General features: G+C 39.0%; 1 protein-coding gene across 9 annotated transcripts in view; it reads left to right on the plus strand.

Moving 5' to 3' along the window:
- The window catches only part of LOC135100853 (carnitine O-palmitoyltransferase 2, mitochondrial-like), an 18152-nt gene extending 1087 nt beyond the window's left edge, over positions 1 to 17065 (plus strand). Inside the window, exons 2-14 of one of the 9 annotated variants that reach the window (XM_064004345.1) lie at positions 802 to 876; positions 1566 to 1621; positions 4214 to 4320; positions 4911 to 5056; positions 5225 to 5394; positions 5613 to 5754; positions 6089 to 6245; positions 6755 to 7025; positions 7573 to 7769; positions 8216 to 8385; positions 13310 to 13535; positions 14047 to 14239; positions 15498 to 17065. In XM_064004345.1, the coding sequence (XP_063860415.1) occupies positions 823 to 876; positions 1566 to 1621; positions 4214 to 4320; positions 4911 to 5056; positions 5225 to 5394; positions 5613 to 5754; positions 6089 to 6245; positions 6755 to 7025; positions 7573 to 7769; positions 8216 to 8385; positions 13310 to 13535; positions 14047 to 14239; positions 15498 to 15627 (2019 nt within the window). In that variant the 5' untranslated portion in view covers positions 802 to 822 and the 3' untranslated portion in view covers positions 15628 to 17065. Of the gene's footprint in view, positions 1 to 801; positions 877 to 1547; positions 1622 to 4213; positions 4321 to 4910; positions 5057 to 5224; positions 5395 to 5612; positions 5755 to 6088; positions 6246 to 6754; positions 7026 to 7572; positions 7770 to 8215; positions 8386 to 11183; positions 12277 to 13309; positions 13536 to 14046; positions 14240 to 15497 lie in introns of those variants that run through there. The other 8 variants (XM_064004344.1, XM_064004346.1, XM_064004337.1 and 5 more) reach the window with 8 other exon arrangements.
- The last annotated feature ends 181 nt before the right edge of the window (positions 17066 to 17246 follow it).

Raw genomic sequence — 17246 nt, forward strand, 5'->3', positions numbered from 1 at the left:
AGAGAGAGAGAGAGAAATACACACACACACACACACCATGTTCGTCTTGTGATGTAAGTGATCATATCCCTAAATGATCGTATCTCTTGCCAGAGAGAGAGAGAGAGAGAGAGAGAGAGAGAGAGAGAAAGTATCCTCATCTGACCTAGTAACACTACAAGGAAAATACACAACTGGCAACTCAGACCTGCCAGACGTGGCCCACCCAGCTGGGTATTCCATGTCAACACAAGTGCCTTGCATTTTTCCAGAAGCTTGAATTATCTTTGTGCAGCCTGACACAGATAGGATTTTTTGCTTACTGACAAATAAAATGATTTTTGTTTTATATTTATTAGTTATCTTGAATTAGCTCCTTTGTCAGCTACTCAGAGTACAAGTGATAGACAAGAGTTCCCAGATATTCCTTTTAAATATTAGAAGCAAGGTGGTAAAAATCTATACACCTATTTTGTGTTGTAATCTTCTTGAGTTAATCATGTCCTCATTTCCTCTACCTATCTGTCAATTTCTCTCTGGCTAAGAATTTTAAAGCAACTTTATCTTTCTCTACTTGAACACAATCAATTATAACATAAGTAATTATTTTAATAGTAAACACTACATTCCACTACCATGGGTTTTAAGCTTGTCATCACAGCCAGGCATAACAACCATTTCAAGTTGTAAATGAGTAATTTTCTTATCCATTGTGGCAAAATGAGCATAAACATTTTTGGGAAGAGTGAACACACACACACACACACACACACACACACACACACCACTCCATACTGAACTGACACCTTAGTTTCATTACAGCTGTTCTCCAGGTAGCAGCAGATGGCAAAGATGTTGACGGCTCATGGGAGGCACTTGGGGAGATGTGTGGTCCAGGTAAACATATTTCTTGTTTTGTTGTTTGTTGTTGATCATGCCTCAGTATGTGTTCTTGTTTATTCGTAAATATTCATATCTTTGAACTTGTTTAGATTTCCTTATTTTTGTTTCTGTACATACGAACGTACATATTTATTTTTCTCCATACAGTGGTCCATATGCCTACATATATTTGTAGTATATTTATTTATTTATTTATGCTTCTGTTTACTGGGTGTCTTCCCATTGTATCTATGGTATGTGTTTATTCATATTTATTTATTTTTTATGTTTGCCTATCTATTTATCTGTATCTCTCTCTCTCTCTCTCTCTCTCTCTCTCTCTCTCTCTCTCTCTCTCTCTCTCTCTCTCTCTCTCTCTCTCTCTCTCTCTCTCTCTCTCTCTCTCTCTCTCTCTCGCTCTCTCCTATCTATATAATTGTCTACCTATTTATTCAACTCAGTCTATATGTCTGTGTATTTGTGTATTTGTCTACTTAAATACCTTTCTATCCATCTATCTATCTATCTGTTTATCTATCTTTATCTGTCTATCTATCCATTTATTTATTTATCTAACTACCTATCTATCAGAGTTTGTCTATTTGCATATTATTTTTTTGTTTGTCAGTGTATATCTACCTGTGTCTTTAAGAAAACACTTAATTAATTTCAATTCCTTATATCAGTTATCTTCACCTTCCCAGCAGACAGCAGGCTTGGGGAGAGGAGTGGCAATGTGTCGGCTCCACAGCAGCCCAGTGTGAGTGTTAGTTTGTTGCCTGATTTAAAAGTTATGTAACAATATCCTCTTGTCCAAATTAGCATCAAAATTTTTTCTCACTTCTTCAGTATAGGTAGCTCAGAATTTGCATTACATTACCTGATTAGTTTATATTTTTCATGTGCAAAAACACAGTCTCCGATATTTAGTGAGAAGCATTTCTGAAAGCATCAAGAGTTTAATGTAAAATAACTGACAAGTACCTACTAAGAAGAAAGGCTATCAGACACACATGCTCTGGATTTTATATTTCTGCTTTGTCTTAGCTCATCTCTTATACAAGACAGTCCATTTTGGTTGATATTATTAAACTCAGCAGTGATTCTAGAACTCAAATACATTTGTCAAAACTTGATAGAATGCAAATGTGGATCTTATGATGAGGTTAAGTGAACTGAATGATGTGAAATGTTTGTTGTGTATAATTTATATTAATTACTAAGCATCCACAACAGTTATTTGATTAGTACTGATAAAAGAAAAAAGTCATAAATGTGATGGTGTAATTAAATTGATAAAATACCACCTAGATGAAACTTGGAATCATTTCAAACATTTTGTGTTCTTTACTCATGCCACCTGTGATCAGACAAATTTATAGCAGAGTAGGAGGCAAAAGACAGATATTGCTTGCATTATACAATGAAATCTGCACATCAATATATTATTTTATTTATTTATTTTTGTTTATGAATACATATTTATTTATTTGTTATTATTTTTTCTATGTAAGAGGGTCAAAGGCTGAGGGAAACAAAACAGAAGAAAAATCACACTGAGGTGCCAGTCCTAAAAAAAGATGTCAAAAGATTAATTGAAAATTGAAGAATAAGTGTCTTGAAACCTCCCTCTTGAAAGAGTTCAAGTCATAGGAAGGAGGAAATATAGAAGCAACCAGGGAGTTCCTGTCTTCTTATTTACTTCAGCAGTATCATTCTTCATTCATTTTCCATGTCTTTTCATAGACATCCAACCCTTCAGGAAGTAAACATTTCAGGCAGGGAAGCCACAGAATGCCTGACTTCTGATCTTTCTAAAATTTCTGATTGGGGCAGAGCAAACTTGGTATTGTTCATTGCCTCAAAAACTCAATTCCTCCATCTATCAACTTGACACAACCTTCCAGACAACTATCCCCTCTTCTTCAGTGACACTCAACTGTCCTCCTCTTCTACACTGAACATCCACGGTCTGCCCTTTACTTATAATCTGAACTGGAAATTTCACATCTCATCTCTAGCTAAAACAGCTTCTATAAAGTTAAGCATTCTGAGACATCTCCACCAGTTTTTCTCACTCCCCCAGGTGCTAACTGTACAAGGACCTTATCCGTCCATGTATGGAGTATGTTGCACATATCTGGCGGGTTCCACTCATACCGCTCTTCTAGACAGGGTGGAATCAAAAGCTTTTTGTCTGATCAACTTCTCTCTAACTGACTGTCTTCAGCCTCTCTCTCATCACCGCAGTGTTGCATCTCTAGCTGTCTTCTACTGCTATTTTCATGCTAACTACTCTTCTGATCTTGCTAACTGCATGCCTCCCCTCCTCCCGTGGCCTCGCTGCACGAGACTTTCTTCTTTTTCTCACCCCTATTCTGTCCACCTCTCTAATGGAAGAGTTAACCAGTATTCTCAATCATTCATCCCTTTCTGTGGTAAACTCTGGAATTCCCTGCCTGCTTCTGTATTTCCACCTTCCTATGACTTGAATTCCTTGAAGAGGGAGGTTTCAAGACACTTATCCTTCAATTTTTAACTACCACTTTGGACCCTTTTATGGACTGGCATTTCAGTGGGCATTTTTTCTATTGGACTTTTGTTGCCCTTGGCCAGTGTCCCTACTACATAAAAAAAAAAAAGTGCCTCCCCTGCTCCTGTGGCCTCGCTGCACAAGACTTTCTTCTTTCTCTCACCCCTATTCTATCCACCTTTCTAATGCAAGAGTTAACCAGTATTCTCAGTCATTCATCCCTTTCTCTGGTAAACTCTGGAATTCCCTGCCTGCTTCTGTATTTCCACCTTCCTGTGACTTGAATTCCTTGAAGAAGGAGGTTTCAAGACACTTATCCTTCAATTTTTTACTACCACTTTGGACCCTTTTCTGGGACTGGCATCTCAGTGGGATTTTTTTTTATTTATTGGATTTTTGTTGCCCTTGGCCAGTGTCCCTCCTACAAAAAAATAATAAAAGAAAATCATCACATGTTTTCTTATATTCCATTTATTCTGATAGTATTAGTCAAGAACCTCTGAAATTGTATGTGATGAAGGTAACTTCAGATGTGTTGTTGAAGAGTGAGGAGGAATGAATAGTTGTAAAGAAGAATGTATAGTTTGTAATGGGATGTACAGCATGAGTGGTACTTATTTCAGTCATATGGGCAGTGTTCCTCACTTGTATTGTAGATGCCTATTTGCTTATAGCATCATGTTTCATAGGCACTGCTGGATGATAACTTTATGGTGTAAGATATTAGTATAGAATGATAGTAATAAATATCTATATGTAGTGTGTAAATCCTGAAAAAAATGTGTATGATACCATTCTTGTAATGATATTTTCCTGTAGTTGGTGCAGTACCTTTGACGTGAAGAGTGACGATTACCAGTACATCCACAAGTCCAAAATACCAACGATGCACTTCCAGAAATCTCTGCTGAGGCTTCCAATCCCAGGTGAGAGGAACAGAAGCCTTAACAGAAAAGATTCTTGCTCCTGCCTACTGATAAGAGGATTCTTTTTTTTATTATATATATTTTTTTAGAGGAGTGGTGGATGTGGAGATGATTAGTTCTGATAAATAAGTTGTTCAAGAGAGAAGTAAAAGTGTGCAAAGGATGAGAGCTTATGCATGAGTAGATCAGGGATTAGGGAAGATGTATCAAATTGTGTAAAAGAGCTGAGGTAAAATATTTTGTAAGGCTGTTAACTGAAAAGAATAAACTATTGGGAATAATTATAGATTACAGAGTAGAAGTTTGTCATAAAAGCTAAAAGTAATCAGTGATAGTAAAAATGCAGTGAGTTATAAATTCTGTGGATGAGTTATTTTAAAGTATTTCATGGCTGTCTGTTTGGGGGTTTCCAGGAAGAGTGTCATTAGAGATAATTATGGTTAGCAGGAAGAGGATAATGCTATCTAGAGGGCAGCAAGGGATGAAAAATATCAGTGTAGATAATAATGATAATGATTATAATGAACTGGTAGTATATTTTAAAAGTTTGCATTATAACCAAAAGCCTTATACAAGTTGTCATTTCTCAGCTTTGGACAAGACATGTGAACGTTACCTCAGGTCGCAGAAAGTCATATTATCAAGTGAAGAATATCAGAGAACAGAGAAGTTTGTGACCCAGTTTAAAGAGGGAATTGGAGCAACCTTACAGTTTCAGCTGAAAGATATTGACAAGGTAAGAAAATTAATTATATATGTTTCATAGTGTTTTGTTCTGTGAATTAGTGTTTTTGCCTTTTAAAATATAACTTTTTTTTTCCATACAAATGAATTTCATATGAGAAATAAGTAGCATTAGAGTCTTCTTAAATTATCAGTGCACTTAATATTTATACCTCAACAGGCAAATAAACACACCAGCTACATCTGTGGTCCTTGGTTTGACATGTACCTGAGTGATCGTGTTCCCGTCGTCTTGAATTATAACCCCTTCTTGGCGTTCCATCCTGAGGAGCGGCCAGGGTTGTCAGACCCTGTGATCCGTGTTACCAACACATTGGTGTCGTCTCTGAGGTAAGGGAGAAGATATTAAAAGGGTTACTGGAATGAAGAAAATAGAATGAAATTATGAAAAATATTTGTAAGAGTAGGTTATGTAAGATATGCTTGGTTCAAAAATGTAAAAATGGAAAATTACTCATTTAATTTTGTGAAAAAAATTAATATGCTTTGAATTCTTGTTATTTTATCTTTTTTTATTTTATTTATTTTTTATTTATTTATTTTTTCAGGTTCATGCGTTCATTACGAGATAGTGTGTTGGAACCTGTTGTGTATCACCTCAATCCAGCTAAGAGCGACACACCCATGTTTCGCAAAATTGTCAGATGGACACCTTCTGCTATTTCATCTTATGCTGCATATGCACAGAAGGTAAGTGTACTTGGAATTTATAGAATAGTGCAGTATGTTCTTCTAGCATTGTTTAATTGGAAGAATTGTTATTGAAGGTTCTTTTGTTCCATTATTCATAATGACATGAATATAATAATAATTCATCATTCACCTCATTATCTTTGATGTGGATCATTTTTGGTCTACAGACACTGGAATAATGCATATCATATGTTACTTATCCAAGCCAGAAGGAAAAGCTGAATGCTGATAAAGTGATGATGAATAGCTATTGATGGCAGGAGATATATTTGCATTAGACCGCCTTTATTAATATTGTAAAGTTTTGCTAGTTTCTGTATTTTTTTATCAGGCCTTTCCTCTGGACATGTCTCAGTTTGGCAATATGTTCAACTCCACTCGCATCCCAAAGCTTGGCAAGGATGTCCTTCGCACTTATCCCAAGGCACGCCACATGCTGATCATGAAAAATGGACACTTTTATGTCTTTGATGTGCTTGACAAAGATGGTATGTGGTTCTCTGGTCTATGTGTGTATGTATAAATTAATGACCTTCACATGTATTTGATAAAGATACCTATGTGTAGCCTATGATTTTTATATCAATACTAGTGCTGAATGTAACTTACAGTAGTTATTCTTATATATATATATATATATATATATATATATATATATATATATATATATATATATATATATATATATATATATATATATATATATATATATATATATATATATATATATATATATATATATATATATATAGTGGTAAATTAAGGACCATGGATTCTTGCAGTCTTAATCATTATCTATATAACAACCTGAGATTTTCCTTAAAATGCGGTAGCTGATGTAAAATTTTCTCATAGAAATAGGAAATAGAGAGGTCTTCAAAGGTAAAATTATTCTTTTCTAAAATGACAGAAAGGGTGGAAAATAATGAAAGTGTGAGATCTAAGTGCTTATACAACACCATGAAATTATAAATAAGGTCTATGATATATTTTTCAGGTAACATCTTGTCACCTGAGCACATTCATGCATGTGTATCCTACATCTACAATGACCAGACACCTCCAGCCAAACGCTCCATTGCCATATTCACTACGGAGAACAGAGATACCTGGGCCAAGTGTCGTGATGAGTTAGTGGAAGCAGGAAATGAAGCTGCTCTGGATGTCCTTGATGCAGCTGCTTTCAACATTGTGTTTGATGAGGCGATTCTCGGCGACGACCCTATAAAGACTTATCACACATTCCTTCATGGTGACGGTAACAATCGGTGAGTGTTTTGAATCTGACCTACATCTTAAGTTGTGAGGCAAATTTTAAAGGTTTAAAGGCTGAAAGTGATGAGGATTAATACTGTGACAGGAAAGGGAGAGATTTATTTGAAGGACACACAAGAATGGAGTAGCAGGGTATCATGTGCTCCTTATTGATGGTAGGGATGATGATGATGATGATGTCAGTGATAATGATGGTTATAATGCCAATGATGACAATGATGATGATGATGATAGAATGACAATGTTGTTGATAATGATGATGAAGAGGGGACAGTGACAGGAGTGATAACTGTGATAAAGAAATAAAAATAACCATAATGTAACATGTCAACTCCTCAAGTAGATTGAAAGGCTTTGTCTTTCCTTTTGTTCAGCATCACTTTCAAAAATAAGTTTGTACACTGGTGACAAATGAAAACCCATGCTGTCATACACTTGCATTTTTTTTATATTCTTAAACCTTTACTCAGAATACATTTAGGACATACTTTTGTTGATGACTGACAAATCTACAAGTCTCAATGATTTATTTTTTATTAGGTGGTTTGACAAGTCCTTCTCCCTGATCTGCACGGCTGATAGTCAGTTGGCACTCAACTTTGAACACGGGTGGGGGGATGGAGTGGCAGTCATGAACTACTTCACTGAAATAACAAAGGACCTTGCCAACAGACCTTCAATCAACTCTGACAGCAGACCTGCCCCCATTGATGCTTCAAAACTTGTCCGCAGGCTGGGTATGACTTGGAAGTGCTGGTAGTTAGTGATACTCTTGTTTAGTTTGTGTGAGGTTCTCAGGTCTTAAGGATTGGAGTACTGTAATTATGGGGTAGGGAATGGTACCATTATGAAGGGGTCGGGGTAAATCAATGTGTACACTTTTGGTGGTAGAGACAGCCATGGTGTATGTATGTGTGTATGTATGTACTCGTATATACTCGTATGTATGTATGTATGCATTATTATTTTTATTATTATTATTATTATTATTATTATTATTATTATTATTATTATTATGTTGTTGTTGTTGTTGTTGTTGTTGTTGTTGTTGTTGCTGCTGTTATTATTACTGTTGTTGTTGTTGTTATTATTATTATTATTATTATTATTATTATTATTATTATTATTATTATTATTATTATTATTATTATTTACCATTTTATATTTATTTACTTTTTTTCAGAGTTCACATTGACTCCAAGCCTAGAAGCAGCCATAGACAAAGCTCACCAGAGTTATGAGGCCAACACGAGTGCCCTTAAATGTGATGTGCTAGAACCACAATTTTTTGGAAAGAAACTGTGCAAGAAAAACAAATTATCTCCTGATGCCCTTATGCAACTTGGACTACAGGTAAATTCCACATCCCCCAAAAAAGATTTTGAACACATGTTTTACAAGTAGTTATATACTTAAACTTTAGGATTTAATACACATGTCATTTGTAATTGTTATTGATGGAATAAGGGCAGAAGGGTATGGATCTTTCACAGGAAATTTTTACTTTCCATTAAGTAAGGAAGGAACAGGTTCTCTGTTTTTTGTTTTCTTGTTTGGACTGGCAAATTTTATTGCAGAGAACATTCTTGTTCACATAGATATTGATATGATAATTTTTGAGATACAGCACTAAATGAGGAGCCATGAAAAATGCTTGAATGTTTGCATGCAGTGCATTTAGGTACCTAAGGACACACACACACACACACACACACACACACACACACTTGAATGTTTGCATACAATGCATTTAGGTACCTAAGGACACACACACACACACACACACACACACACACACACACACACACACACACACACACACACACACACACACACACACACACACACACACACACACACACACACACACAGACACACACACACACACACACTGTTCTGACCTCACACGGGCAGGACGTGTGACCCTTGGCGCTCTCGGGCAGCCTCGGCCAGCTTGTTGGCCTTCCCCTGCCACTAGTGATAGCGACCTTATTTTTGTTTTTGTTTCTGTTTTCAACTCTTAGCTTTTAGTTTTAGGCTCGCCCTGGTGAAACTCCTGTACTTGTGAACACATTTAGCGAGTGAGTGGTGACACATAAAGAACAATGGGTGCTCCAGTGCAAACGTACGAACGCAACTACCTCCTACGACGCAGGCGAGGATCAGGTTACCCACCGCCCAACGTGATAAAGTGCCTTAAGACCCTGAAACTATTTCGGAACCGCGGGTCGAGGGGAGGGAAACAAGTGCGTCCCATCAAGGTTGTGACCTCAAGTGCCAGAGTTGACCGCAGGGTAGGGAAGAAGGAATACAGGCACATTGAAGTACCTCGGATTTGGTACAGTTTACCCTCCCTCCTCTTATTCAATGCAACATCTTTAGCCAACAAAATGGACGAATTAATCGTGACGGTGAGTTCTACTTGTGCAGACATTGTAGCGATTACTGAGGCGTGGCAGATTGTTCCTGAGGTGTGCTCAATGCAGGGTTACCAGCTCTACCATCACTTGAGGTCAGGACGCAGGGGGGGGGGAGTAGCCGTTTTCTGCCGCTCTTCCCTCAGCCCCTCACACCTCCCTGTCGATATTCCGGCCGGTGTAGAGGCCCTGTGGGTGAGAGTCACGCCCCCCTGCCATCCCAGCAACACGGCCTCCATCATCGTGTGCGTCGTGTACCACCCCCCACGAGCCACCACAGCACCGTTACTCACCGCTCATATCGTCGACACTGCTGATGCCCTGAGGGTGAAGTATCCTGCCGCCAAACTGGTCATCTGTGGGGACTTTAACAGATTAGATATCAACGATATTCTACACCAGCTACACCTCACCCAGGTCGCGGACTTCCCCACCCACCAGCAAGCCATCCTCGACCTTATACTGACAGACCTGGGCCAGCAGTACTCGCCCCCCAAACCGCTGCCTCCCATGGGACGGAGCACCCACCTCTCCATACTGTGGACACCCACACCCACCACCTCGACCCCCCAGTCAGCCGTCACCAGGACCCACCGCCCCATGCCTGACTCAGCCATGAGGGAGTTTGGGCAGTGGGTGACACAACACCCGTGGACCGAAGTGCTGGTTGTGGAGGACGTCCACTTAAAATGGCAGAATTACGTCACCACCACCACAGAGGCCTTCCACCACTACTTCCCAACCAAGAGCGTCACAACGCACCCTTCTGATGCTCCCTGGATGACACCCCACATTAAAAGACTCATGCGTCAGCGGACCTGGGCGTTCCACTCCTGCCCGGTCCTTTACAGGAAACTAAGAAACAGAGTAATCAGGGAGATTAAGGCTGCAAAGGCAAACTATTACCCAGACAAGATACACCACCTCAAGCTGACCAACAACAGACAGTGGTACGATAAGATCAAAGCTTTGTGTGGCCTACAAAAGCACACTTCGTCTCTTCCTTGCACCTCACACCTTCCTGCTACTCTCGCGGCTCAGGAGATGAACGATCACTTTGCTGCTATCTGTCAAACCTTTCCTCCCCTCCACACCACTCTGCTTCCTGCCTATCTTCCGGCCCCCTCTCATCCCCCCAGTGTCCAGGCGGTGGATGTTTTTAAGAGAATACTCAAATTCAAACCAAGATCCACCACACCCACTGACCTTCCTATAAAAATTTACAAGGAATTTGCTGTAGAGCTAGCAACACCGCTATGCTCAATAATAAACGCTTCACTCTCCCAACACTCTTGCCCCGAGGACTGGAAGACATCTTACGTCACCCCCATCCCCAAAACCTCCAGTCCACAGTCACTCAATGACCTCAGACCAGTCTCTATCACCCCCATCCCTAGCCTTATTTGTGAAGATTTTGTATATGACTGGGCCTACACCAAAATCTGTAATACCGTGGATATCAGACAGTTTGGAAATATTAAAGCCACCTCCACCTCCCATTACCTGACCAGCTTCCTTGAATTCATCCACAGCCACCTGGACAAGCGAAACACCTCTCTAGCTGTTGCTTTTGTGGACTTCAAAAAGGCTTTTGATCTTGTTGATCACACTGTTGTCATCAGCAAGGCAGTGAGTCTGGGTCTCCCTCCTAACCTGATAGCGTGGCTAGCCGACTTCCTCACAGGGAGGCGTCAGGCCGTTCGCTATCAGGGCTCTGTCTCTACTTTCCAACAGCTGACTTGTGGGGTCCCCCAGGGGACCAAGATGGGTCCTCTATGCTTCCTCCTCCTCATTAACGACGCCCTCACTGACACCCCCCATCGCTGGAAGTATGTGTACGACTGCACCGTGGGCGTCCCAGTTTCCACCAAGAACCCGGACTACTCGCCACTGCAAGCGATCCTGGAGCGGCTGCAGATGTGGACGGAGGAGAGCAGGATGACCATCAACCACAACAAAACTGTGGTGATGCATTTCTGTACCTCCTCTGTACCAGTGCCCCCTCCCCAGCTCTCAGTGGGCCCTCACCCCCTCCAGGTGGTCCGATGTGCCAAGCTCCTCGGAGTCACGGTGGACGACCAGCTGACCTGGAAGCAGCATGTCGCCAGCACCATAAGATCAGCTACCTACAGGCTGTACATGCTGCGCAGACTCAGGTCGCTGGGGACGCCGACAGATGAGTTAAGAGGGGTGTATCTTACTTTCATCCTCCCCAAACTCATGTACGCCTCCCCAGCGTGGTCCTCCTCCCTCACACAAACTCAACAGCTACAGTTGGAGAGTGTGCAGAAAAGGGCGTGCAGGGTCATCCTTGGCCCTGCATACACCACCTATGAAGAAGCCCTGAACACCCTGAAGCTGTCCAGACTATCCACCAGGTACAGTGAGGCTCTAGAGAAGTTTGGAAGGGGACTTCTGAATCATCCACGTCTCAGAAGCTTGCTGCCGCCTGACGCGCCTCGCCCTACCCGTGCCACCAGGCACCACAATAAGATAACGCCCCTAAAGGCGCCACGTACGGACCGGTACAGACTCAGTGCAATTCCCACCATGGTGCGAGCCATCAATCAATAGTCTCTTCTAGATTTGACTTACCTTTAGGATTAATGTCAAGTATTTCCCCACCCCCAATGTATATTTTCAGTTTGTTGACTGCCTAAAGAATAAACCGTTTATTATTATTATTATTATTATTATTACACACACACACACACACACACACACACACACACACACACACACACACACACACACACACACACACACACACACACACACACACACACACACACACACACACACACACACACACACACACACACACACACACACACACACACACACACACACACACACACACACACACACACACACACACACACACACACACACACACACACACACACACACATACACACACTTGAATATTATTCATTTAGCATGCATATTCCCTTATATTTTTAGCTAAGAATGTACATGATCTCTCACTTGAACTTTCACTCATTCTGGTGGTCATGAATTTTCTTATATAAGCATAACTGGTGACATGAGGACTCACTATCTTTCTCTGTCTTGTGCTGTATTTCTCCAGTCTTTTCAGTCCATGTTTCTCAGCTTCTCAAACTAATTCTTTATATTATATTCCCATCTGCTCCTCAGTCTTTCAGGTTGACCTCTTTCATCCCTACCATATCCATCCAACTTCTATGTAATCTGTCTTCCTGCATCCTAGCTACATGTCCATCCCCCTTCATTCTTCTTACTTTGACAACATCTGTTGAGGAATTTGCATATATCTCACTCAGCTTCCTTGTATTCTCCTCTGTCATGTTTCTTTGTTCAGGATCGGGCTCTGAATCTTCCTCAACACCATATTCTTAAATATAGTTGATCTTTGTTCCTTCTGCACAGTTGTACATGTTTTGTACCCATATAGTAGAACTGGTTTTATGATGATATTATATATGTATGTATCTTGAACATATTCTTTCTAATTATACTTTATCTTTTAAGGTATTTCCTACACTGAAAACCTCTGTTAGCTGCTATATGCATGATCAAATAAGTTTCAAGGAGTTGCAATACATTTTAGGAAATTTTGATTATGATACCACAGTTGATTTTGCATAGTGTTTAGATTATTAGACCAATATATTTTCATTATTAAGACTTCATAAAAACATTGACCTTATTGTTTTCAGATCAGAGTTTCCTTTTTGTCTGTCTTCATTTCTTTCCAATTATTCACAAGCACTTACAATGACATAAACAGGTGAAACAAACAGTACAATATGTATATTTATATATGTATATAATTGTGCTTATTAACATTATGAGGATACAATTTTTGTGGTTTACAGGCAGCTTACTACCTTCAAAATGGTGAAACTGTCCCCACGTATGAGTCATGCAGCACGGCAGCTTTCAAACATGGCCGCACAGAGACCGTCCGCCCTGCCACGCTGGAGACCCAAGCTTTCTGCAAGGCCATCACCCAGGCACAACTCCCAAGTCATTCTGAACTCAAGAAATTGATGATGGAATGCTCAAAAATGCATGGCAACTTGACCAAAGAGGCAGCTATGGGTAAGATTATTTGATGCACATGTACTTTTGTTTAATTTTTTACCATTCTATTTGTCTAGTTGTCTGTCTGTGTATACTGTCTATTTATGTTTTCATCTGTCTGTGTACTTTATTTATCTACATCTATGTACAGTGTATTTTTCATACTAGGTGTTAAGTATTAGAGATCATATTATTTTAGGCAAAGAATGTTCTGTATGGAATATATACTATATCTGTACTTGTCTGTATTTTATAGACAGTTAAAGTTTGACAGAGAAGTGCACAGATGTGCGGTGGTTGGCAGAATGGAGGCACATGACTGGTGTTGTCATAATGTCACATACCTGTTCATATGTCTGTGGCTTGGAGTAGTAGGAAAGTCTCCACTTGCTGGTGTCCATATATTGCATCTTACTTTCAATCATGGATAATCTGAGCCTCTACTGCCCACTGCTAGCATCATTATTTATGACTTTGAAAAAGCTGACCACAACTTAAGGCATGATTTATGTTTTATACTACTTTTCAGGGCAAGGTTTTGATAGGCACCTGTTTGCATTGCGGAAACTAGCAGAGGCTAGTGGCTCCCCTATGCCAGACATTTTCACTGATCCTGCATATGCCAAGATAAACCACATCATCATCTCCACCTCAACTCTGCCCTCAGATGAAATTGGTTTTGGAGGATTTGCACCTGTAGTCAGGAATGGCTTAGGTGTTGGGTATGTATGTTTTTTTATTTGTGATAGAATACAGTATTATGTAATTTTGAGTGTTTTGGAAAAGGAAGTAGTGCAGGAATACTGACATGTTTGTCAGTATTCCTGTGACAAACATCAATTGAGGAAATATCTTGAATTTGGTGCTATCAATTTGGCTTCTGTGTCATGCTCAGGGTGTCTTAAGGTGAACAGCTCTCTTGTTGTTTTATGTCAGGAGGTCTGCAGATTCTTCAGCTCAACAACTTGAACATGAAGTTTCACATTGTTCATTGATGCTCAAAATTTATTGTGCTGATTCCATGGTTATATATATATATATATATATATATATATATATATATATATATATATATATATATATATATATATATATATATATATATATATATATATATATATATATATATATATATATATATATATAATGCTGGCCTATTTAGAACACCAAAAGACTAACCAATAAAAAAATACTTTAAAACATGAAGTACTCTCCTCAGTGACCACAAAAAAGGTAAAAAGGTTACTGGTTTAAATGAAAAAGAAAAAAGTTAGCAACAAAAAAATCAATATTTACTTTGTACTCTTAAAGAAGTCACAGCAAAAGTTCACACAGACAAAAAAAAAAAAAAAGAACAGCAGACTGAGGAGGATCCCTGTCTAAACCAAGTTCCCCTCTGGGACAACACCACCTAACTTAAAAAAAAAAAAAAAAAATAAATAAAAAAAATAAAAATAAAAAAAAACTATGGATCCTGGAGTTATCTGTCTTTGTTGCTGGTGGATATCTGGGTAGTGGCTGGAGGCAGGTAGGGATCCAGGTGAGGGGGTGTGGCTGGCCACCTGACCATGTGGACTTGATTGTGTTGTAGTGGTAGCATAGCACTCAGTATCCATCCAGCTCAGAATAAGTAAACAACAATAAATGAATATTATGGTGCTGGTAGATGACATGGTAAGATGAATCTGACATTGCCTCAGAACTACAAAAGTGACTAATCTGATTTTTCTTGTCATTACATGGAAGTGAATAATAATAAACTTACTACTACACTGCTTCTTTCATCTTAATGTGAAGTGCTCTCAGGAAAGAATACTTCACTTGTTTCTAAGAATGGATAGAACATCATTGGCTCTGAGTGGTAAAAAATTTGTATGTAATTGTTTCTCTATATTTTCATTTTCATCCCATGACCAGAAGCAGTGGTGCTAGATAGCATTTCTTGCCATTATTTTCTGCCTTATATCCTTTTCTTTTCAGGTACCATATTCGGGACGACCATTTGGCCTTTGGTGTTTCCACATACCCTCCTCACCGTGATGGGCCTGGCTTTGTTGAATGTGCTACAAAGGCATACCAGATAATCCAAGATGTGCTCACAAAGGAATAATGTAAGAGTCATTATAGCCTACATTCAGAGATGACATGTAAGTGAAAGTGAACAAGAAAATAGGGCAGTGAATTATATTTATAGTGTAGATTTTCATTGTCTTAACCCCTTCATGCCCACAGCATATGCATTTACATTCACATAGACCTCACTCCTGCACCCCAGAATATGTACCCTTTCATTACAACTTACTTCTTATATAGAGGAGTAGTTTCTTGATCCATATTATGCATCCTTAGATGATGTTATTTGGCAATAAGCAAAGAATAAGGTCTGCCCTCCAACTAATCACAACATAGAGACCTCATGAGCTGGTACATCTCAGCTTACCACATCAGTGATGATGATTAATAAGTATATTTAGTTTTCCCCAAGATACAAGCAAGAGAGAAATACTTCCTGGTTTCGTCTTTGCCTCGCCATATTGCATAATGTTTCTTTATTTCGTACATAATTTCAGTCATGTTGCATGACTCTGACACATCATATGTGCCATGGTATTTGAGCAAAGCTAAGAGTAACAGTGAATGAGTCATCATTCAGTCAATGAGAGAGAATTATGGGAAGAAGATGAGTTGCTGGAAGAGTAGATGAAAATTTTTGGTGTACATACTTGATGATGGCCAGCTTGATGTCACACCTGTGTTCTGTGACACAGCTTGGAGCTTACCATTGCTAGTTGTATGTCTGTGTTCAGACATTTTCTTGTCTTCTTGCCCTCAGCTTACAGTAAGTAGGCACCACTACACGTATTGTTGTCGTATTTATCACCATGATCTCACCAAACTCACTTTTACATCTGTTTTATTACTATATACAACAAATACAAATATTCACAGACAGATATGTGTCAAAACTGAATTTTTTGTTGTATTTATTGTATTTTTGGAGAAAGGAATCAAACATCCTTCTGGTAAGGCAAAATAAGAATATAATTGAAGATATTTTCAACACATGTTTACAGCTAAAAAGATGGTCATGGGGGAGCAGTGTGACACTGTCTGGCTTGGGCAAGAAGGGGTTAATTAGTTACATTTTAAATGTAGGTATAGTGGATATGTTGATGTTTTAAGCCACAGGGTGTGATAGTACAACTGACTCTGCAATGAATTTATGCCAATTTTGTTTTGTTTTCAAATTTAAATTTGTAGTACCTGGTGTTTTAATTAATGTTGATAAATTTTACTGAATTGAAAATTGTCTGAAGTTTACTATTTTATTTCATGTACCAGATTGACATCATACTTGAAAAGAGACAGCCAAGGCAAGATATCATACCTTATTTCATTATGTTACAAAAAATGTCCATTTAAGCTTTTTATTGTGCTCTCACATTAGTTAGGAATGAAAATTACACACACACACACACACACACACACACACACACACACACACACACACACACACACACACACACACACACACACACACACACACATATATATATTAATTTTTAGAAACTCTATCTCAGGAATTGACAATGCACATTAGTCTAGTCTTGGATGATGTGTCTGCTCGTGAATTTGAAAGTAAATGAGACTAAGATTGAAACATGTGATGAGAGATGATGACAGTAGGATGAATGCAGTGTGGGAAAGGGGATGGACCTGTTAAAGTGT

This window comes from Scylla paramamosain, chromosome 5 (genome assembly GCF_035594125.1).
Source record: "Scylla paramamosain isolate STU-SP2022 chromosome 5, ASM3559412v1, whole genome shotgun sequence".
Lineage (NCBI taxonomy): Eukaryota > Metazoa > Arthropoda > Malacostraca > Decapoda > Portunidae > Scylla > Scylla paramamosain.